At 41.9% G+C, this 24,002-nt stretch overlaps 1 protein-coding gene across 6 annotated transcripts in view; it reads left to right on the forward strand.

Moving 5' to 3' along the window:
- The window catches only part of kif13ba (kinesin family member 13Ba), a 41,068-nt gene that overhangs the window by 3,569 nt on the left and 13,497 nt on the right, over positions 1 to 24,002 (forward strand). For all 6 annotated transcript variants that reach the window (XM_088295765.1, XM_088295768.1, XM_088295770.1 and 3 more), the window contains exons 2-22: positions 5,983 to 6,076; positions 12,545 to 12,557; positions 12,748 to 12,808; positions 13,532 to 13,624; positions 14,422 to 14,602; positions 15,542 to 15,629; positions 16,215 to 16,349; positions 17,446 to 17,558; positions 18,622 to 18,733; positions 18,806 to 19,018; positions 19,093 to 19,203; positions 19,543 to 19,677; positions 19,824 to 19,957; positions 20,484 to 20,570; positions 20,654 to 20,844; positions 21,242 to 21,521; positions 21,850 to 22,012; positions 22,195 to 22,350; positions 22,433 to 22,582; positions 23,174 to 23,299; positions 23,385 to 23,716. In XM_088295765.1, the coding sequence (XP_088151891.1) occupies positions 5,983 to 6,076; positions 12,545 to 12,557; positions 12,748 to 12,808; positions 13,532 to 13,624; positions 14,422 to 14,602; positions 15,542 to 15,629; positions 16,215 to 16,349; positions 17,446 to 17,558; positions 18,622 to 18,733; positions 18,806 to 19,018; positions 19,093 to 19,203; positions 19,543 to 19,677; positions 19,824 to 19,957; positions 20,484 to 20,570; positions 20,654 to 20,844; positions 21,242 to 21,521; positions 21,850 to 22,012; positions 22,195 to 22,350; positions 22,433 to 22,582; positions 23,174 to 23,299; positions 23,385 to 23,716 (2,968 nt within the window). The remainder of the gene's footprint in view (positions 1 to 5,982; positions 6,077 to 12,544; positions 12,558 to 12,747; positions 12,809 to 13,531; positions 13,625 to 14,421; positions 14,603 to 15,541; positions 15,630 to 16,214; positions 16,350 to 17,445; positions 17,559 to 18,621; positions 18,734 to 18,805; positions 19,019 to 19,092; positions 19,204 to 19,542; positions 19,678 to 19,823; positions 19,958 to 20,483; positions 20,571 to 20,653; positions 20,845 to 21,241; positions 21,522 to 21,849; positions 22,013 to 22,194; positions 22,351 to 22,432; positions 22,583 to 23,173; positions 23,300 to 23,384; positions 23,717 to 24,002) is intronic.

Raw genomic sequence — 24,002 nt, forward strand, 5'->3', positions numbered from 1 at the left:
GCTGCCCTCTCCCCCCACTGTCGGACATCTACACCGCCCGGTGCCTCAGAAGGGCTCTCAACATCGTCAAAGACAATACCCACCCAAACTCCCACCTGTTCGACCTGATGCCCTCTGGCAGGCGCTACAGATGCATCAAATCGAGGACCAATAGACTGAGAAACAGTTTCTTTCCGAGAGCCGTCTCCATTCTGAACTCTCACACACACACGAGAACACCCTAACCTTGCAGAACAGCATTGTGATGTGTTTTTAGATACCCTATTCAGTACTGAATTCCTTTGCACTCTCTTATTTATTTATCTAATTTATATATTTGTCTGTATTATTGTTGTATTGCACTGGAGAGGGGAGCCCTCTAATCTCGTTGCACACTTGAGTACAATGACAATAAAGGGATTTCTAATTCTAATTCTAATACTTATGACGCCGCATCAGAAGAAACTGGGGGTCAGTAACGCGAACAAGGACACTTGGACATGGTCACAAGGGCTGGGGGTCAAACCCGTAATGTCTGGGTTGTGAGACAACCACTCTACCACTGAAACATGATGGCAGTCAACTCAAATTACGTCGGAATAAGTAGCGCTTTGGCAAATAGTACACAATTTTTGAGAAAAAGAGGCTTTAAGCGTGTCACTACTAGTCCAAGTTTAACTGTCAAATTAAACATAAAAAAAGAGAATTACATGTATTTAAAAGAACAAAACTATTGCCCAAAAGAATGGCCCTGCTAGCGTTATGCTGACAAAAGCTTTTAGTAGTGGAGCGTATACATCCCGATCGGGAATTCAAGGTGGGGTACACACTACGCAGTTTTCAAGCTGCTATCAGGATTTAAATGGAGCCTCACTTCAATCAACTACAAAGTGTTGAGAAAACTGACTCGTTGGATAATTTTTGAGGGCTTTATCTAGTTCAGGAAATTGGTCAATCTTCTCAAATTGACACTTATTGTATAAATATTCAAAATTCTGAACCAGCCCAAGTGTGATATATATTATGTGTTTCAATTAGGCGCTCATGAGGCTATCTGCTCAGACAGCAGAGGCTGGGCGGCAGCTCCTCCCCAGTCCCCCACTCAATGTTGAATTAAAGCATTTTACGAAGCAGAGTGAAAACTACACCCGTCTGTAGCGGCGGCCACCCTATGAATGAAAATGAACTGTGAGAGGACAGCATTCACATACAGGCACGGTTAGCGCGAACACGGGGAACAGCGCTGCGTTTGTTTGGCATGTTGTCAAACGCATTGCAATTATCAACCAACTACTTTTGCTCATTTCCATACTGTTTCAGCAATTTGACCCATGGATTGTTAAACTATTCAGAACAATCAGTATTAGGGGCGTAGCGAGTGAGTCTTCATTGATTTCTGTGACAAAATGCAGACAATCCTTTACATTTGACTGTTCTCGAGCGACATAGTGGTGCGTATCGATCTTCCCGTCATTGGTGGCAGTCCAGCGAGCACTCTGTGACTGAATGAGAAATATCGCTTCGCTCCCTGTGTCTCACGTGTGTTTGGTCATGGGGTTACCACAGGTACGGTTGCTACACATGGCAAAGAGGAGGGGCTTGAGCATCGCTAGTCGGTCAGGTGGTTGGTAGTTGCTCAGAAACTTCGGCTAATGCTAAATGTTAATTTGGTTCACATTTCAGCAGCTTTAAACAAGTTAAACTCACCAAATACTCCAACTTCCTTGCTCCCCATTTTCCAAGCCTGCTCCTTTTTTTGCTCGGTTATGGCCGATATTGAAAACTGTCGTTGTTGTATGCCTCTTGGTGCTTTCTGTATGTGCTATGTGCTGCTGTGTGTGGGACTTAGTAAGTACACTCCCACCGCCTTATCGTAATTTTGACTATTACCATGCGTTTCGACTTTCATACCACATCTTTACAACGAGACACTTGTGGCTTCTGGACATTTTTTTTTTTTTGGGCTTAGTGGTGTGGCTTATATTCAGTTGTGCTCACTAGTCCAGAATTTAAGGTATGTTCCCTTCAAATAGTGAAAAGGAAAAAGCTGTCTGGTGTCCACTCACCATTTTAATGGTTGTTTTGTATTTTTTCCTGGTTTTGAAATTTGTTCATAGCAAAATCCAAACTCTTCACACAATGTTTTTTTTTTTTTTTTTTTAATTTAAATTTTTTTTATAACTTTTTTTTCCCCCCAGTGACATGTTTCATTCATGCTCTCGTGACTCGAGGCGCATGTTCATCTCATTCTGAATATTTTCTCATAAAAGCATTCTTGCTGTTTAAAAGAGAATTAAAGTTATTCGCGGTAGCAGCAAATCTGACTTCCCTGTCCAAGCTGAATTGCATGTGGCAGGAGACTAAGCAGCTTATGAAGCCTGAAGTTGACAGTGCGGCTAAAGGCAGTGGAAATGACTTTGGAAGCAGCAGCAGCAGCAGTTGCCACGTTTCCACACCGGAACGCTTCTGACTGAACGGCGCTTCTGTGTTAGTCTCAAAACACTGGTTGCAGAGGAACCTCCCATGCTGAAGACAGTCCTTTCCGAGACACTTCTTGACTTGCACGTTATTCTTTAAAAACAAAAAAAAGTTTTCCTCAGAAATTATGTGACGTGAAATCATTTGCTCCGTCTTAAAACATTTTGTGGATGCAATAGGGCCATCCGATTTCATAATCATACCTGACCAGAGTTTTGCTGATTGTTGCCAATGTATTCTTACTTTCTCATGAAACAGTGAATAATGTTCATTGTTGGAGTCCCTTTGTATGGTGTCCTTACACACAATTTGTGCACTGGATGTTTTGTGTCAAATATCACAATTGGCATTGGCCTCAAAAAGGCGCTCATGGCCAAATATTTCTATTCTTCGATTATTAACACTGGTTAACCGCAATTTTTAATCAGAGATGGCTTTGTGTGTCCATTTTGACGCAGATTTCAATACATGTTTTTACCTTTTTCCTGGCACATTAGATTTTTTGATGTATTTATTTTTTAGTTTTAAAGTTTGAAGAATATTGTGTCATTTATAGCTGGGGCATTTTAGAAAACAATCCACCCATTGCGAAAACAAGCCCTTAATTCATAAATATTACACATAATATAATAATATGATGATGAAAAAGGTGATGTATAAGAGAAAAACAAAGGCACATTCAGAATCAGTGCAAAAAAGTTGTCTGAAAGTTTACTTGCGTCTGGAAAAAAAAGGAGTAAAAATTTGCTGACCAGTTTTTTTATTTAATGATGCTATCCAATATGGTTTATTACTAATTTGTATTTGATTTATTCTACATCAATTAATGACTGACTTAATTTTATTTTACTTTTTTAATATTGAATGAAAATGACGACTACATTTCAGCTAACCTTATTTTAGGAAAAAATATTCGTGCTCAGTGGGCCGGATTGAACGAGCCTTATGTGTCCATACTTTGCTCACCTCGGAGTTCACGTTTTCAACCATCATTCGTAATGGAAAATGAATGGGACAGGTGTTTATAAACCTATACTGTCACCTCGGGGTTTTCAATTGAGGTGGCCCTTTCCAGTTTTATGGCTAATCCTCTGTAGATGCTCACTGAGCTGATTCTTCCGGATATCTGTTTTGTTTGCACTTCATTTTATGGGACAGTCAAAGTTTTGGAAGTTCCACTGTAATTAGATTAATTACGCTATGTGAGTTATTGGTGATGGTGACTTGGTCACCCGTTTTCAAGGTCAACAATTTCCACATGCAACGGTACCCACTGCACATTCTTGTTCAATCCAGACTGAGGAATGACGGTGGTGTGGCGGGCGAAACGGGACAAAGGCAGGAAGGGAGTGAGTTGGAGGGAATATTTGCTAATGTTGCGTAAGATTCTCCATGTTCCCATGGCCGTGGCCTTCGAAGATCAGAGCGCGGCCAATTGGCTTCCTGGGTTTCTGACCCGCGATCCCTTGTAGTCACTGCGATGCAGGAGAGAAACAGCCAATGGAAAGTGGAAGCCTGTGCTATTTACATTTACGGTGATATCACATGAGCACCCGGTATGCCCACAAACCAGTCCACCGGGCACTTCGGACCGGGCTGGAAAGGAACAAAAAATGGTAGTACATCCAGTTTATTATTGAGGCTGAAAAATACAGTTACATCGAACTCTTGACGCTTGTCTAGGTGCTAATAACCTTGGTTATAATAATATTAAAACCACTAGATAATAAGAAAAACAAGACGACGTACGTAGCCTGCTCTGCACAAGAACACAGAAACCCCGCCCTTCCCAACGACAAGTTTTTAAGTTGTAATACAATCAATCACCAATAGATAGACATCATTACTGTGGAGCTTTCACCGGTACAAATCCACTCGAAAAGCAAAGTTGAAGACTTGAAGTGCAGTTGTCACCCAAGATCGTCTTACTGGCCTTGTCGAGTCGTTATAGATAACAGAAACACTCATGTCCTGGTGAGGCTCAAGATAATGACAATTATTTGCCGATAGTTCTGTATAGCACACAAGTCACTATTTCATGTTAACAAAGTACCGCGCAAAACTTAAATATAATTAAACACCTTATTACAGAACAAGTTCAGCACCGGATGTTGCAGGGCATGTTGCCAATAACAATACGATAACATGCTCTGCTTTGAAATGCCAAGAATTACAGCTTTCATCTTTTTTACCACTGTTTTCCGTTGCAAAAACAAAAAAAAATTCCCACCTGTTCATTGTTTAGTTTAAAAGATTCCATCAGAAAATGAGGTGGACAAAGTCGGCTTACCTAATTTTGTGGCTTTTTTTGGGTGCGGTAGTCACAACGTATTCTCATACCACAGTTAAACTAGCTTGAATTACCTCCCTGTAAAAGCTTATCACATACGATTGCCCGCAGTTTGGAACTTCCAATTGTTCTATTTTGGAATCATTGTTATACCAAGCCCCTCTCTGCAAAAATTAAAGGTTGATCACTCAAAACCAAAGTTGTTTTCCCTCTCTTAACATGCACACAAAAAAGAAAAAAAATCATCACCATCTGATCTTGTTCATGCATGTCTTGCATGCTTTGGAACAAGGAAAGTTTAATAGCATGAGTAAACTGTCTATTTAAAACCATAGCAGGGTGAATCAAACTGAGTCTGCAGCAAATTCCAGAGGAAGGTGCGCTGAAAGGGAGGGAAAAGACTCCACCTCTGTGTCTTATGAACGATCTACATAGCAACACTTCGGGACAGTTGTGATTGGGCTTTGAATATGATATTATCCATTTCACAATTTCAATCATTGTTCAGGTATCATCCTATTCAAAGCAGGTTCGTTAGTATGACCACCCAGACACTTTTTCAGAAATATTTGCAACGTAGCGTATTAATGGGTAGGCAACTGGATGACCCAATTGTTTGTCAATAAGCAATTCCAAAATGAGTTTTAGTGTCCCCTTCAAGAAGTGCAGAGAAGAGAGGACAAAAAATTAGGACCACTCCTTCTGCTGAGTTGCTGATGAATGTCCTGGTTTTCGTTATTAAACAAACACTTCAGGGTCATGTCAACTGTGTGTCCTGCTGTATTGATTAACTTAAAACTCAACTTACATGCAAGGTAAAAGGTCATGTTGCAGATTCCGCCCTTCTATTTCCCAGGGGGATGTAGCACAGTTTCAAAACTTAACAACAATCAGGTGGAATTGAAACATTTTCTCCACCTCGCGAACAGTCACAATTATCGCGTTGCTCTAGAAGATTACATAAGTCCACAGCTCACCACGCCAAAGTTGCCAAATTGCCACTTGTCTTTTAGTACATGAGGCACATGCGGTAGGAATAACGCCAAAACTTGTGATCAATTTCATTAACGTAGGCACAGAGCTGAGCTTGACATGTAACACCGCAATCATTGTTAGGATGTCACATGACACTACAATTGTGTTGATTAAATATATGCACTGTCTAGTGTAGCAATGGCATGCGAATCCAAAGAGTCTGAATCTTAGCACTCTGTCCTGTCCTGTCCTGTCCACAGAGAAGGAATTAAACACCAAGTGTGTGGTGGAGATGGTGAAGAACCAGACCGTCCTCCATCCCGCGATGGCCAACCTGGGCAAGGGCGACTCCAGGTATGTGCAGTTTGTTCCTTAGTGCTTAAAGTTTGGCAGTTTACTACATCATGTTGCTTTGGAAGTGTTAATGTGCGACGGTCAGCTTTGTGTGGAATGCAGCCTTGTCGTCACCACGCAGCGGTTGGCAGGAAATGCACAAATCCTGTGAATGGAACAAGCAGAAATGGGCTTGGTTTGCTTTTGTCATCTGCTTGGTTTTTATGTTTTACCACACAAACAGATAGGGGTGGGACAAAATAAACGACATGAATCAGAAAATCGGTTTTGATTTAAAGAATGCAAGTACATTGAATTGAATCGAATTGTTCCACTTTAAAATATATCAGCATACGTCTCAAATCGTCTTTTATTGGCGATAGAGGGACCCCTTTAAACACAATTTTCTTATTACAAAAAAATTATGCAGCATTTTGTCCTTTGCTCTCTTTCCGCTTTGTTTGTGTTGCGTATAATAAATGCACATATTTTTAATCTAAAACCTAAATATGTCTGCGCATTATTGTCCTCACAAAAGCTATAGCCACATTTTCACTGCCTAAATCTGTTATTGTCTGTGTTTGGTGTTACTATTTACTCACGCAATCATGCTTATTTTTATATTTGTGCCCTTATTTTTCTGGTTTGTTGCATTTTCCCCACACATGTATTTTTAATTAAATACTTGGTATGTACTCGTGCTGTCGATATTGTACTCACATTTGTGAAAATGCTCCGATACTACCCACCGATACCTCTTCACCAGCTTGATATATTCTGTACTATAGATTCTGGGTCGGGGACACATGAGCCTTGAGGAGAAACTTAATAGACACGAGTGATAACGCTTGAGGGTGGCTGCAAATTATGCTCTGCAAAATAGATGCTAAACTCTTTGGGACATTTCAAATTTCCCCATTGTGGGACTAATAAAGGACATCTTTATCTTTATTTCTGTTGTTAGCGTGCCGTAAGATTTTTCTAATGTAGTAATAATGTGTGCTTTTACTCACAAAAGTTTAGGAAACACTGGCCTGTTATTATGTATGATACCCATTTTTCCCTCATTCCGATAATCGCCCACCCGTTGGCCCGGTATGCACTTATCAGCCCACTGCCAATGCAGAGACATTTTTACAACAGCCAGTCTGAACCGCAAAAACTCTAGACTGGGACAAAGTTTAATCACCCCTCCGTCCCTAATGAGATGGCTAAATCAACAGCCTGACTACATATTCTCCATTCGGAGCAAGTCATCTGTGTCAGAAGAAAAGATCTCGTGACTGGTGGAACAGACTTGTGGAGAAAAAAAAAGGGAATGAGGCTGAGGCCTCAGTCTGGAAGAAAGAGACAATTGCACATAAAAAAAAAATGGACTCCGCTCACCCTGTCTTTCTCCCACCGTCTTGACTTCCTCCCTTTTTTCTCAGGTCTTCCGTTTCTGAGGCAACAAAACCCGGGTTTGGGGGGGGTTTAGGTTAACTCCAGGTCGACTCCAGCGACTGTGAAGCCCCTTTCCTCCTGTGTTGGAAGTCCAAGGGCTCATTCACGGGAGCATCTGTCGACCATAAACTTTCCCCTGGTGACTTTTATATGGAGGCGTGAACAAGAGCCAGGCTGTAGTTTCTCCGGCCGCCTGTGGGGCTGACAAAAGGCAGAGGAAGCAGCGAGAGTGCTTTGCCTCGCTGCACAGATGCTGCTCACTTTTTTTTGTGTCTTAGCCAAATTTGCATAAAGGAAGGAAAAGGCTTCACCCGGCGTTTACTCGCCGTCAGGAAGCAGGGGGCGCCGTGCTGTGATGGTGCAGGTGCAGCTGCACCGCCAAGATGCATTTTGTCAGAAATTGTGTCAAATAGAAGCTAGGCTAACTGTCACAACCTGGTAGTTACACACATTTGGGAATACATAGATGTGCAGTAATTTCATGGAACAGACCTGATTGCGGTGTCGCTGTGTCAACAATTCCAACTATATTCTTTGTCTATGCAAATGAATGCCTGATCTTGCCTTTTCCCTCCTATTGTCAATTGTGCAGTAAACCTGTTAGATTTGTCTTCATTCGTATCACCGCTAAACCAGGAATTATGAACATAAGTGGGCTTATCCCTGTTAGGACGCAAATAAACAGCTTTCCATCCGACTGAATTACATCTAGTGGGATTGTCCCAATGTTCTTTTGAAAAGAAAGCCAAATGCTGATTGCCGCTCAGTGTAGTGGTTTAACAAACGCGGTTACTGGAAATTGGTGACTGGCCGAGTGCCCTACAGTGAGTGCATTAGCACATTAGCACAGATTTGTTTTGTTTTGGACTTAGTGCCTATCATTATGTCCAGGATAAATGGACTAAATAGGTCATGTAAGGCCGGTTTGCGTAATCCCACTGGCAGAAGTGAGTGCAAAACTGAGAAGTGCAGATTTGCCATTAAATTGATTGGATTCTTCTTTGCTCTGTGCTCCATCTTCCCTTGGGATCAGTGACAAGATCATTATTCTAGCAGCTGATAGAAGAGAATTAAACCCTTGTCTTGCAGTTATTTTGATGATGACCATTTGACAGACGACATTGTATAACAAGTCGGCCTGGGAGATTTTGGGGGTAATATTAATCGCAATTATTTTTGCTTGATATTGAATTCACAATTAATAAATGCAATTACATATTGATTTAAAAACGTTGTATTTATTCAAACAGAAGCTCAACTTTAACTACACGGTAACTTAAAACAACAAACAGACAATTAATTTAGTAACAAGTCGAATACTTTAAAAGCCATAAAAAAACAAATTATGTATTTCTATTTATTGCTGAAAAAAACTACACTGGCCCTGATCCTTTTTTTACACCAATTGTCATGATATAATGTTGACGTTTGGCCGTCATTGTAATGTAGTGGGGACACCTATACGGCCATTGGGCACCTGTGATTATATAGGACAGATCTTCCAACTCGGCCGGTGACATCATCACTCGCCGTCAGCGGCTCTGAAATGACTCAAAACATGCAAAAAGATGTTTCGCCTTTGAGAGGCGCTAAACCTTACTATAACCTCCGGAACACCGAAGGCAGAAGATGCTTAAGTCTATAGGAGAATACGATATGTCAGGTTACGCCCTCATTTCAATGTCGCTCCACCCCGTTTGATGAAGGTGCATATGTACCATGATGGATAGGATAAATAGCACAGCCCAAAAATGTCCAACTTCAGCACCCGGGAGGATATGTATTTAGATGTGGAAGGATGTCAATTCTTGTTCTAACATAAAATAGAGGTCAGACTGCAACAACATGGTCAAAGTAGTGTCAGATGTTGAAGTGCACATACCTGTCCTGGCATTGTGGTGTTCCACCTCTGCTACGACTCATATACTACCACCAAAGTCCCAAAATGTGAATAGTTGACAGAAACGTGGCGGCTGCTCTATGCATGCAGCTGGCGTCATAATTTGCCAACTCTGCTTCATTTGAACATTCCAGTCTCAGGCCTCCACTCCTCTTTTCTCCCCATGCAGCCGCGGATGGTACATTCCCAGGGGTGCGGGGGTGGGGATGAAAGAACAATGCAAGAACAGTGGCAAAAGGGGGGTGGTGGAAGCAGCCATGCATTAAGATATTTTCTAAATGACGGTGATGAGAGTGGAGGAGCAGGCCCACGGCTCTCTGGACCATCTAATTCTCGCTACTCATTTGGCGTAGGGCGTTGGGGGCGGGTGATGGCTTACCTCATTAATAGACGTACAACGGCGAAGACGAGTCTTCTCACCCGCCGTCTTCAAAGCTGCCGCGACAGCTGTCATCACAGCAAACATCAAAAACCTGCAATCATCTCAAAGGCCCTTTCGTTAGTGTTAAAAAAAAAAAAAAAATCAACAACCAGTCTGATAAAACATTTAACTGTACCCCTGATGTGTTACGGTACATTTTGATATAGGCCCTTGTTTTATCTGTTCAGGGCTTGTTTTAAGTAACATTCTAAACATTATTAGAGTAACGTGACGGTAGCAGTCATATTTTACAACTAAAATATAGCCCCTCAAGTCTTTTCACTTGTGGGTCATACCAGCCATGAAGCATCTCAGTTGCGCTCATATTATTATATCGTCCAGTATTAATTGTACCGCCCATGTTTAAAGTAACATTTTCAACATGACTGGTGTAAAGAAAGGACCTTAACATGTTATTTTCTGTATTTTTTTTAACTATAGCATGTGCAGAGAAGGAAACCATTATAGTAGAACTAAAATAAAGTAAAACTACTCGCCTGCTGATGGTATAAAAGTAATCAAGGAGGTACAGCAAAGTGTTTAAAGAAAAAATACTAATCCTTCTGATGTTCACTGAGCTGATTTCTCACGTGGTTTGTTGACTTTTGCGGAATATTTTCCCAGAAACTGACCTCAAATTTATCCTTCATTTTAATACCGCAGTAGCAATGTAAATCCAAGAATTTTCTTTTTTAATGACGCTTTTTAACTTTTTCATGCATTTTTTATGTATTCGTAATATTGAATAAATACGTAGTATTTAATCATGAGGCCAATTCCTTTTGTTTTCACTTGTGGACTAATAAACATTTTGGTCAACAAGATCAATATTTCAGATATAATTTCCACGGATTTGCACATCTGCATCTCATACGCCACTTAAAAGATTGTGTTTTGCCCACTGGCATTATTCTGTTTTCATTGTGATTACACCTGAACTTGTTCTTCATTCTCACCCGATTCGTTTTGCATCATGAGATTCAGCTTTTGGCTTCTAAAACAAAATTTTTTTTCACAGATTTTTTTTTGTTTTGTTTTTATATATATGTATATATATATATATATATATCTCCCCCCCCCCCCCCCCCCCCCCCCCACCCCCAGTTTTAATTAGCATAGTCACTGCCAGCAGGTCCCTTGGCCCATCTGGCGCACATTTGGTGCTGTACAGACAGAGAATGAGGATTACAAGAGGAATATGTTTAATTTCATGTAAATGGGCTTTGCTGATGGGTTCATGAGACAAAATAGAACATTTAGAAGATTACTTTTTTGGTTTGATTTAATTTTGCCAAGCACGTCCATTGAAATTTACATGATAACTGAATAAGTCCTTGACTTGAAACATAAGGCAGCAGTCTGACGTTGTTCTCCATTTTACATCAGGCGGGCCAAATGAGATGTGGTTTCAGAAGCATGCAAAGATCATTTTCTAATGCTTTAAAGTCTAAATCCTGACTCCTCAACAAAGCAATGTTTGTGGTTGTTGAGGAATTTCCATCTGGAGTTTTGGTGTCAGGTTTTCATAAGATCAGTCATTTTTTTTCCTTCTGCTTATATGGGTTGGGGTGTGTGTGGTTGCTACCTAAATTGCATGCAGAACTAAGTCTACCAAGTCAAATCTACGGCAACTCTCCCAAGGCCACATTTTCATGAATGATGCCATCCATGTGTCATCCAGCTATGCCCACATTAGACGCTCTAGGCAAAAACAAATTTCTATTTAGCATCTGATAGGGTCTGATTGTGGCTCATTTGGGGGAACTCCCTAATAGGAGTTCGTCGAACTGTGAGTCCTGCAATTGTCCCAAAAAATGTGACTTTAAACAAGAATGGCTGACTTAAACCTCCTTGTTGACATTGTTCACTTACTTTATGTGCGGAATCCATTTCCAGTTTCTCATACGTGACAGCATATCACAGACATGTTAAGACACCAGGAAATCGTTTACAATTGAGATAAATTGGTAAGATACAGCTTTTAAATTCACTTCACGAACCAATTAAAAGAGATGCTAATGAGCCTAACCTGCCCAGTGGCAGCTGTCATTAATGAGTTCCAGAAAATTGCATATGGCTGCAGGGTTTTGCGCACAAACTTGCTACATAACATTCAATTGACTCATGAGAGATGTTAATTCAAACAGTCCCACTAAAACAATACATTTGTGCATCTATAAGGTGGTTCAGGTACATTCTCTTCGGACTAGATTTAGAGAATAACGTTCATGATGGACACATTCTTGGATCTATCTGTGTGTGGATGTATATATACTAAAGTGCTCTATATTCAGAGCAAGATATCTTCCCCTTTTAAATGTCACTTTCACTTCTTATCATAACCTCGACCCACTAACCTCTTTTTACCACCCCCCCATGCTAGATTCTAAACTACAAGCTACCTCCAGCTATGCCAAACCATGCACCATCCCCCCTGCCCCCACTGCTACCCAACCACACTGGCTTGGGGATAACACAGAAAACTTTGTTGCATCACATGACAAGCAGTTAACAAGCAGTCAACAAACGCACGTCCATGCTCACTCAAACTCACAAAGGTCAATTAAATGTGTGACAAGTGTCACAAGCTGTTTTGGGTTATCGTCTTCAAAAGGCAGGATTGTGATTCTTTGCTTTAAATAATTACTGTCTCCTCTCTAATCTGCATACATTTTTTCTCTCTCTTTTCCCACATGCACTTTGACCCCCTGCTCAACATCACCAGGAATCAGTCCAAGGTAATGGTAACTTTTTTCATGTGTCAACTGTGAGCTCATTTTTGCTGCTTGTGAGTCACCGCTGGCCTTAAACGGCTATGTTGGATGGACTCCCTGTTGGAAAAGCCAAATTAGCTTGTGTTGTGCATAAAAACCATAGCAACCACTTACTGTAGTTGTTTGCATCTGCCTGTGTGTGTATGCTCCTCAGGTTTTTGCCTACGACTACTGCTTCTGGTCCATGGACGAATCGGACAAAGAGAAATTTGCAGGTTAGTTTGCCAAAAACATAACAGACGCTAATTAGGGCTGAATGAGTTTAGGAAATGATCTAATTCCATTTTTCTTTCTGGCAGCCGTCAAAATATTACACAATATTAGTCTGATGATGCAAGAACACGAAAGCGAATGTGTGATGCAGTCCTTTTTCATGGTTTTTAAATTGGTCCAATAAAGCAAGAACTACTGCTTGCTGTCATAGTTAGGTAATTATGTATAATACTGTATGTCATTTGTTCCCTAAACATTTTTTAAATATTGCACTACTAGTGAGCTAATGTACATGTTCATTTTTGAGACAGAGCTAAGCGATTTGGCCTAAAATTCTTATGGTATAATTTGAATTGTTTTACATTCACAGTGAAGGTATATAAACCTAATTGTAAGAATTATAATAAAAGTGTTTTTGAATGTTTATTCAAGTGAGAAACCAGGGACTTAGCGGGCAATGGGTGACTGTGGGACTTGGACGCGCTATTTTTCTTTTAATTAAACTGAGCTGTTTGGTTTGCTTGCTTTGCTGTCCACGACTAGCATGACGCTTCTGATTAGTGAGCTTGAGGGGTAAAAACCCGTAGCTTTGGTGACTGACCACATGATTGCGTTGTCAGTGGTTATGATTTCCATCAGAAAACGATAAATTGTTCAGCCCATACTGTTTTAAATCTTGATATTTAAAAGACTAAAAAACAAGTACCACACACATGTGTCTCCAGGTCAGGAGGTGGTGTTTCAGTGCCTTGGAGAAAGTCTTCTTCATAACGCCTTCCTTGGCTACAATGCCTGTATCTTTGCCTATGGACAAACCGGTAAGTTACTCAACTACAGTCGGGATGAGGCTGTCAACTAAATGCCACTTGGTTGGAATCTCTTGCAATATAAATGAAGTTAAAGTGGAGATTAAAACAAAATAAAAAGGATGATGAATGGCAAGAATGGAGACAGACTGGGTGGAACTAAATAAACGTGGACGCACACATGATGGAGCAACCACATAACGCTAATAGGAGTTAAAGACAACATTTTGAACACACCTGATTGAAATAAATGATCAGCTCATCAACAAGTTCTGCAGGGCCCTGATAATGACTCCCTATCATTTGCGGGAGGAAAACCTCAAACATGCGCGGCCCAGAGTTTGAGACCCTTGTATACAGCATCATAAACAATTTACGTTGTGGTCATCTATGACCGCGCATTTCTAGTTTTTGGGTCAAAAGCAGGTATGTCTGATACTTTTAGATCCCAGCTTTTAGCTGCGACTCGTGAATTTTGCAAGTTGCAAACATAGCAGGGGTGTCCAACGGCGGTTCTCAAGGGCCGATATCATGTATATTTTAGATGTTTCCCTCCTCTAACACAGCTGATTCAAATGATGAGCTGGTGACCTAATTAATTTAATCAAGAGTGTTGGGGGAGGGCAACATTTAAACCATGCTGGAGGGTAGCAGCCATCAGGGACCGTATTTGGATGCACCGGTATACAGGAAGCCTTGGGGGTGGTCTGCCATCTTTGAGTGTAATACAATCAGATGTACTTATGGAAGCTTTACCTCCACTCTTCCTCTTAAAAGGCACCTTCCCCCTACTGTTTACATATGCATAGGTTCCGGGAAGTCCTACACCATGATGGGTTCGGTGGACCAGCCAGGTCTCATCCCCCGACTCTGTAGCGCTTTGTTCGACCGCACGCAAAAGGAGCAGCGTGAGCAGGAGACGTTTACCGTAGAGGTCTCCTACATGGAGATCTACAATGAAAAGGTTCGCGACCTGCTGGATCCCAAAGGGTACGTCCTCAACCTTAAACATGATAAATAGTTTGAGCCACACTTCTGAAATAAATGTGATCAAGTTACCTCCAATTATATATTGTTGTTATTGTTGCTCTTATTACGATTAATGACATTAATTTACAGTATGTGAAGACTTTGTTAATGTAAGTGATTTCTCAAAATGATCATTAAATAGTTAAAAATAATTTAGCAACACTTTTTCCCCCAATTCTCATGTGTGCAACATTCCTCGAAAATCACTTTTTTCCATCACAGGTGAGCTACTTTTGAAACATTCCCGCCGGCTACTTGTGTGGTAGATAACAGGAGCGTGTATGTCTTGGAACTTCAAGTTTGTTCATAATTAAATTGAATGATTTAAAAAAAAAAAAAAAAAAAGTTTAATTAAAAAAATACTTTTTAAAATTTTGCATAAATTAACATTTAAATTAATGCCATTTAATATATTTTCAGTGCAATTTTATTTTTTATTAATTTATTTGTTTTCATATGCGTCCACTAGTCTGCAGTTTATTCTGATTAATATTGCCTTTGTGGTTTAAGAATTAAGGTGATAAATTCATATTTCATGTAATTCAGCATCTCCCCTGTTAAGTGATCGATTGGCGGGCAAGGCCAGCTGCTGTGTGTGGTCACTGGTTTCAGAGGTTGTCCCTAGTGAAGGTCAGATCATGTCCAACCCTAAATCAGCATTACTGGCCTGCTGCTGATGACCCAACCTTTGACTCGGCTGGACCTTTAAACTCTTTGCCTGTTTGGGCCGAAGAAGAGCAGACCATCTGACAACCATATGTGCTTTGCCAGTGATGAAGTTCTCAGTCTGAATGAGGGTCAGAGAGCATGAACCGGGCTGCGGCTGTGTGGTCAGAACCGCGAGAATCTTGAGGCGAGACAGAAAGTCTTCATTGTTCACCGTTCATGTTTTCTTTGCAGGGGCAGACAAACCCTGAGAGTGAGAGAACATAAAGTGTTGGGTCCATACGTGGATGGCTTATCTCGGCTAGCTGTGGCTAGCTATAAGGTGAGCTGACTGTATATTTCTTTGAATTATTTATTAAGGCCGTAATGTCAAAGTTTAATGATCATTTAGAGGATTAATCATGAAATGTGGCCCGTGGGTGAAAGGGCCCGACCACTGCTGCCTACAGTTTTAATTTTTCATCTTTCTGCAAATGAATCCTCTGAAAATTGTGCAATTACTCCAAGCATATACCCTGGTAGTAAAGTTTCTCCCGTTTCTGCTCACAGCATTATTTAATTTATTTTTCACTATGATTGCTTAATCGAGATGTGTTAAATGTGCAGCATTTAACAGCTAATACTTCTTTCGCTGGCGTTGGGTGGAATCCACGAAAAAAGTGGCACGTGTTAAATCATTAGCATTGCATTCTCAAAGAGAGAGTCATTATCTATACGGTGCTTCAAATTGTTTAATCTGTAAAAATAGCACATGTGTGGACTGACCAATGGTATTTGTAAATGTACCCAATTATTTCCCAGGATGTTTTTGCTCAATACCAGCTATATGTTAGTGTTTGTAATGTAGTCTAGTGTGGAAAACAACAAAGTGCCCTTCAGAACTAAGATGTGATTCACTCATCGACAGGACATTGAGGTGCTGATGTCAGAAGGCAATAAGTCTCGCACCGTTGCTGCCACCAACATGAACGAGGAGAGCAGTCGATCGCATGCCGTCTTCAACATCATCCTCACGCACACCCTGATGGACGTGCAGTCTGGGGTAAGATGAGTTCTGGATGCCTTCCCTCTTATTGGAGATATTTTCTTCCACTGGACTGGCTGGAATTAATTTTGTCACATTATGCTGGTGGAGTTGAAAGTGAAGAGGTTTAGCTTGGAGCTTCAGGCCTCACTGATTTTATTCCTCACTCTCGTTGACGATCACAAAGCAGCCACTGGCAAATTACGTTAATAATTGACAGCCGCCAGCTCACTTTCCAAGGCCGCCTTAGTTCTTCTCTGTTTGTCATCAAGCAAACATGGCTGGATTTAAACTGTATGCTTCAAATAAACAATTCTTTTTTTTTTTTTTTTCCTGCTCTCATGTGGTATTCGGAATAAGTGTCATGGCAGTATAAATTTATAAAAAAGAAAGAAAACATGAAATCAATTCTTGCACTCTCTTCCTCTTTGAAACGTCGATACGTACATTGTAAGAGGAGTACTAGATAACTTTCAATGTGAGTGCAGTGTAAATGTGCGGATCAGACATACACCATCAATGTCATCACACGACTGGTGATGTCTGCCCAAACAACACAAATAAAAAACATCAGATGTAAATCTAACCCAAAGCATAGACCAAATTTTCATTCATTTCAATGGTCAAAATTGGATGAATGTATGATTAAGTTAAGTTTTGAGCGTGGTCATGGAAGGAATCAAACTTGTAAGTCAAGGTACCACTGTACAGGCATTCAATTGGAATTGGAAACTTGGACATGCAGTGGAAAACCAGCCTTTGTTGTCAGTGAGTGAGAAGCTTCAACGTGAGGATTAGTCACTTTGTTGAACAAAATTCAGAAGATTCCCATCAGCTGTCATTCAAATTTGCTCAAGTGGTCCTCTGCTGGTCAGGCTCTGTTTGGATATGCGACTCACAATAGCCTTTTGTATTGTCGAGCCGCATCATCAGCAGCGCTCACGGCCTCGAAACATATTTTTTAATGCACCAAATGAGCCACAAATCATGTGAACCCGCCGCCTCTATCCCCTCTCTCTCTCTCTCTACTCTCCCTTTCTCCTCGCTTTCTCATCCTCTTTCTGTGTCTCTCTCTATCTCTCTCTGTCGTTCTCTCTGTTTCTCTGTTTCCCAGACGAGTGGTGAGAAAGTGAGTCGGCTAAGTCTGGTGGACTTGGCTGGAAGTGAACGAGCGGCGAAAACCGGAGCGGCTGGAGAGCGTCTCAAGGAGGGTAGCAACATCAACAAGTATGCATGAGCCGCACGCACGCGCGCACACACTCATATACATATTTCTATCAGATGTGCAGTCAGGGGAGGCAGGAGTGGTCGAGCCTTACCTTCATCATGAAGAGTATAAAATCAATTATGATGATCAAATAAAATTGATTTCAATGTTCATTATTCGGGCTATGCTTTGTACGGATTTCATTTTTTAATCCAAAAGTTATTTCAAAGTCAAAATTGCTGAATTTGCATATTTGCTGTTCAACTATATGGGCTGAACACAAGAGTACACAACCAGAAACAAAACCTCACTTTTGACTGTGGAATTCCGCACTTAAAAAATGTTTCTCTGAGCACAGAGAAACAGCACCATCTATTGGTAGAATTGGTCTACTACAATGGAGGAGGCAATTGGCTTTTAATATGTGCTTTAATTTTTATTAGTCAGGCTAATGATTTTAAGATTTTTTTTTAGTTGCATATCTCGGTTTGCTGATCGCATAAAACAGCAGCTGAAAGCCTAAAGTGAGGCAGACTCCTATTAGGCAAACACAGGTCGGCCCCAAGATTTCCAGGAGTCCTCAAACATCCCATGATAAAATGGTTAATAGATTTTTATTTATTTAATGTAATAACTATTATTAATTATATTAATATATTGAAGTCCCACAGATTCCAATGGTAATTAAATTCTTTATTTAATTTCTTATTATATTGATCCCTCGAGGAGAAATAAAATCTACACTCCACACAAACACGAACACACGCATGCAAAAAAAAATAAAAAATCACACGCATAGAGGAATGCAAGGAGAGGAGATGTCTAAGTGAAAGGCCCACACAAACAGTGCCGTGCCTCTAAAGCTAAGCTTCCCGCCCAAGGACACCTCAACAGTAACTAGGAAGCAGACCAGCATCTCTCCAGCAACCAGTTGCCATTTTGAATACTCCCAAATTCTATATATTAACTTGCTATAGACATTTACTTTGCAATCCTCGTAACATTAAAACATTTTCATTCTTAATATTTATTGTCCTTTCCAAAAGCTAATGAAAAGCTTGACTGTATTTGCGTGCCTGTCAGGTCACTGACTACACTGGGCTTGGTGATCTCCGCTCTAGCAGAGCAAGGAACTGCCAAAAACAAGACCAAGTTTGTTCCTTACAGAGACTCTGTTCTGACATGGCTGCTGAAGGTACAAGCGTGCACTTTCCCGCCTCCTCTCGTGCTGCTTCTATTTACGTTCTTGTCATTTCTGCTCGTGAAGGACTGCCTTGGCGGCAACAGCCGCACGGCGATGGTGGCGACAGTGAGCCCGGCCGCCGACAATTACGAGGAGACGCTATCCACGCTGCGCTACGCCGACAGAGCCAAGAGCATCGTCAACCACGCCGTCGTCAACGAGGACCCCAACGCTCGCATAATTAGGGAGCTGCGCGAGGAGGTGGAGAAGCTGCGAGTGCAGCTCACTCAAGCCGAGGTGAGATTCCTTTCAGAGAATGCCCAATATTTTTACCACATCTTTACCACCTCCTTTATTTTTGTTCCGTGCAGTCTTTAAAAGCTCCAGAGCTGAAGGATCGCCTGGAAGAGTCTGAGAAGTTGATTCATGAGATGACCATCACATGGGAAGATAAGCTTCGCAAAACAGAAGAGGTTGCACAGGTGACCACGCCAACAAATTAATTAAAGGGGTCATATAAAAAAATTGGGCAGTACGGTGCGATACTGAGTAATACATTTTTGTTACCGTCCTTGGGTCTTGGATATTCTCCCTGTGCTTGCATGGGTTTTTTCCCTGGTTACCCCGCTTACTAAAACACCCACGTTCGGGTTATTGGAGTCACATTTCTCCGCAACTGAGATTTTGTTCCCTTATTATACATTGTGAAACTGTAAAAGTTATCCGTGTCAGTATGCTAACGTTGCCTGCCTGGAGGAACTAGACTCCTTATAACTAGATTTTCAAAATGTATTTTAAGCCACAGTGTGTTGTCTTTGTAGGCACGTCAGAAGCAACTGGAGAGTCTGGGCATTTCCCTCCAGTCATCCGGCATTAAAGTGGGTGACGATAAGAGCTTCCTGGTCAACCTGAATGCAGACCCAGCACTCAATGAACTGCTGGTGTACTATTTAAAGGTACACACATATGAATCAATAAATTAATTCAGTGGGTTAAATTAATATGGGCGTCAGAAATATAATAAATTGTAACTGGTGAGGCAGTATTGTCTAACATGATTCCATAAAAATGTATTCTTCTAATCTTGACTGTTCATCTTCAGGAGGACCACACCCAGGTGGGCTCGGCAGACTCGCAGGACATCCAGCTATGCGGCATGGGCATCCAGGCTGAGCACTGCGTAATTGACATAAGCGCTGACGCTGCCGTCATCCTCACCCCGTACCCCAATGCTCGGTAAGGATCGCAAACGCATTTTACAGTACGCTCTTTTTGTTCTCTGTAAATGTTCTTAGGCTGGCTTTTACCCAATTTTGTTTTAATGCAATACTTTTGAATCCGCGTACGTTTCAAATGACACATATCCCACCCATTTGGCTGTTTTTTTTTTAAAGCATTTACATAATATAAACTTTATATTGAAACTCCATGATCTTCACCAATCGGTGTGTGTCAATTCCATCACGTTGGCATTGACAGGGTGCATCCAATTTTTACGTTTACACTACACGCGTATTTGCCCGAGATCCGATCCCTACAGTATGTGTTTTTTTTTTTTATTCCTATCTGAAGATATCTGATTGCATGCATTTTTTTTCACGCTACTGTGGCATGTATCCCAATTGTGCCATTTTAACCTCGGGGTGTACATCCAGCCTTCCTGGTTTTACGAGTTTGATGCAATGTGGAGATATCGTTGCCTTGTTTTTGTGACGTGAAAATGACAATTTTACTGAATCTAAACTGAAATTAAATCTTACAGGACGTGTGTAAATGGTTCTCCCGCCACCTGTGCACTGCAGCTTCACCACGGCGACCGAATCCTCTGGGGCAACAACCATTTCTTCAGGTAACTTAAGTCCCTACCAGTTTAAGTGAGGTTGGGGGGGGCTACTCATCCAGACTTGGCGCCATTCACGCTTTTTCCCGCAGGATAAACCTTCCCAAGCGCCGCAGTCGAACCGCAGAGGATGAAGAGGGTGATGGCAGCGTGATGAAGAAGAGCGGCAGCAGTGAGCAGCTGGATGCGGACGGTGATTCGGCCAGCGAAGTGTCCAGTGAGGTCAGCTTCTCCTACGAGTTCGCTCAGACTGAAGTCATGATGAAGGCTCTGGGCAACAATGGTAAGCATAAACGTTTTTCTTAATTCAATGCTAAATATAGGGTAATCTTGGAAGAAAGCTTTTTATAAATTGCAAGGAAGAGGAGAGTGTGTAGAAGACTCATCTTCCTGCAAGAGAGTGGAATGGGTTACATAAAAAAGAATCGTGTTTGAGTGGTCCAGTCATAGTCCAGACCTAAATCCAATTGAGCATCCATGGCGAGGCTTGAAAATTGCTCTTCAGACACTCGCCAGCCAATCTGGCTAAGCTTGAGCTTTTTCATGAAGAAGACTAGGCAAGCGTGTAGTTGTGCAAAGCTGGTAGAGACCTAACCCCCAAACCATATGCACCGGACGCCACTGCATTTTGCTTTGTAAAAGTAAAAATGGCGCATCCCATTTTCATTTTATCCCATCAGACCCTATGCAGAGCATCCTGCAGTCGCTGGAGAGGCAACATGAAGAGGAGAAACGCTCAGCCCTGGAACGCCAGCGGCAGATGTACGAGCAGGAGCTACAGCAGCTCCGCCGCAAGCTTAATCCAGACCGCCTATCCGCAGGCCCCCCGGGACCGCCGGCGTTTGGCCAGCCCGGCGCCAGCCAGCAGTCTCACTACCGTAGCATGGAGCGGCTTAGCATGGGAGGCATGAGCCACTCTAGCAGCGCTCAGAGCAGACTGAGACAGTGGAGTGAAGACAGGTGTGTGAAGATTCAACATCAAAATAGAGTACGGCATTCAGTTCTGTTTAGTTTGTTCGGTACTGGTAATTCATACTGGTAAATTGTCATCTGGCTTGTGTTTTTCTGTCACTGACTACACTGGTACTGTGGCTTACGAGTGCCCTCAAGGAATTTTTCATGTTATGAGCATTTTTTTTCCTTTGTGATGCAAAATTTGCAGACGCTCCACCACTTCAAACGATCAACTCAGAAGAAAATTAGCACACCAAACCCTACTGAACTGTACTGCATTTAGCCTGCTAAACTCAGTTCTCGTTGTACTTAAGCTCCTAATGTTTACCTGCAGGGAGGCTGTGTTGGTGAGGAGCTTGAGGCGACTGCGGGAGCAAATAGTGAGAGCCAACCTCCTGGTGCAGGAGGCCTGCTTCATCGCCGATGAGCTGGAACGTCACACTGAGTACCGAGTCACCCTACAGATCCCCTCAGACAACCTCAATGCCAACCGCAAGGTCTTGATCCTCAAACTCAACCTCACATATTTAAGGGATGTGCTGTGAATTAGAGGAGCCGCAAAAAAAAATAATTGAAAACCATCCTCACAAATAGGCTAGAATTAATGCAGTAAATATAATCGCCCATTCCCTGCATTCAGGCTACATCCCGTCATCACTGTATGTATTTGTGTGAGCAGAGGGATGCTGTGCTCAGCGAACCTGCCATTCAGTTGCGACGACGCTGCCGCGGCAAGCAAATCTGGAGCTTAGAAAAGACTGAAAACCGCCTGGTAGACATGAGGGAGCTCTACCAGGAGTGGCAGGACTATCAACTTAACGACAACGACAATCCGGTAAATTAGTGGTTCAAACTTGACGTCGAGAACCAGGGGCGGTTTAACATTGTTCCCACAATCTCTTCTTCGTCCCGTCCAGGGGATGCGCTCGTACTTCCGCCGGGCCGACCCCTTCTTCGATGAGCAAGAAAACCACAGCCTGATCGGCGTGGCCAACGTCTTCCTGTCCTGCCTTTTCTATGACGTCAAGCTGCAGTATGCTGTGCCCATCATCAACCAGAAGGGAGAGGTAAGGAGTCACTGAGTTAAGTTTTTTTTTGTTTGTTTGTTTTTTTAAATCTAGCTTCAGTCAATAAGCTGTCATTACAGAATTTTACAACAAAACAAAGCCACCCATTTTTGTACCTGATCATTTCCGAATGTTGCCAGATTGTGACATCATAGGTTGACAGATTTACATAATCACACCATGTTTCTCTGGCCATGACTTCGTAGCTACTATTGGAGAGATCTTCCACTTTCATGATGTCGTTGGAGGACAAAGAAGCAGTTGTCATGTCCAAGTCAAAAGCCAATCAAAGATAATAAGCGACATAAGTGACAATATGTCTGCTACATGTACCACATGCACAAATCCAGTTTGGTAATGTAGTGCTGCCTGTGCAGTGCAATCAACAATACAATCACAGGCATCCCTTAAAAAATGGCTGATTTCAGCTTAGCAATAAAAAAAAAAAACAGCATGTCAGTTGTCATAGAATTGTTGATTCTTGCGGTATATCGACAAAAACATAAAACTTGGACCCATTTTTAGTTTAGTGCCATATTCACAGACTGATGTTTTTCAACAAACATAATGGTTGTTTGTTGTCGTTGTCAGGTGGCTGGCCGTCTCCATGTGGAGGTGGTGAGAGTTGGGGGTGTTCTGGAGGACAACATCGCTGGAGGAGACGATCCTGACAACAACCCGGATTCGGAAATTCAGGACCGCAAATTTGTCTGTATGGTAAGAAATGCCGATACCACATGCCAGTTCCTCTGTGTCAATAACGTTCCTTAATCAACATCATCGGTTTTTTTTCTTTCTCCAGATTAAAATCCTGCAGGCCACTGGTCTCCCCCAGTATCTGTCCAATTTCGTCTTCTGCCAATACTCCTTCTGGGACCAGCCCGAGCCCATCATCGTGGCCCCCGAGGTGGACCCCTCGTCGTCGTCGCCCAGCACCAAGGACCCACACTGCATGGTGGTGTTCGACAGCTGCAAGGAGCTGGCCGTGTCCGTGTCGGAGGATTTCATCGAATACTTGACCGAAGGGGCCGTGGCCATCGAGGTCTTTGGACACAGGCAGGCTGACACGGGCAGGAACCCGGCCTTGTGGGACCTCAGCATCATCCAGGCCAAGACACGCACGCTTCGAGACAGGTGCAGTTTTTTTTTCCTTTCAGGGGCCACCACAATTAATGTTACAGTAGCAATAAAAAAATATTGCCAATGTGAATAATTAGTTTAGTTATAGTTAATATGATTCGTCTGGAGCCTTGGAAGGATATTAAGTTCACCTGTAAAGGTTGTGATGCATTTATGTTCACACTGAAACATTCCTCAAAAGCCAAATAGATTATTTGTCACTTTTTGTGAGTTATATATGTCGTTATTCCACTTTGTTACTGCAATTGAACATCCAGATGTGTTTGTTTTTGTCCTGCAG

The sequence above is a fragment of the Idiotropiscis lumnitzeri genome, chromosome 5 (assembly GCF_059441095.1).
Source record: "Idiotropiscis lumnitzeri isolate Australia: NSW breed Sydney's pygmy pipehorse chromosome 5, RoL_Ilum_1.0, whole genome shotgun sequence".
In the NCBI taxonomy this organism is placed as follows: Eukaryota; Metazoa; Chordata; class Actinopteri; order Syngnathiformes; family Syngnathidae; genus Idiotropiscis; species Idiotropiscis lumnitzeri.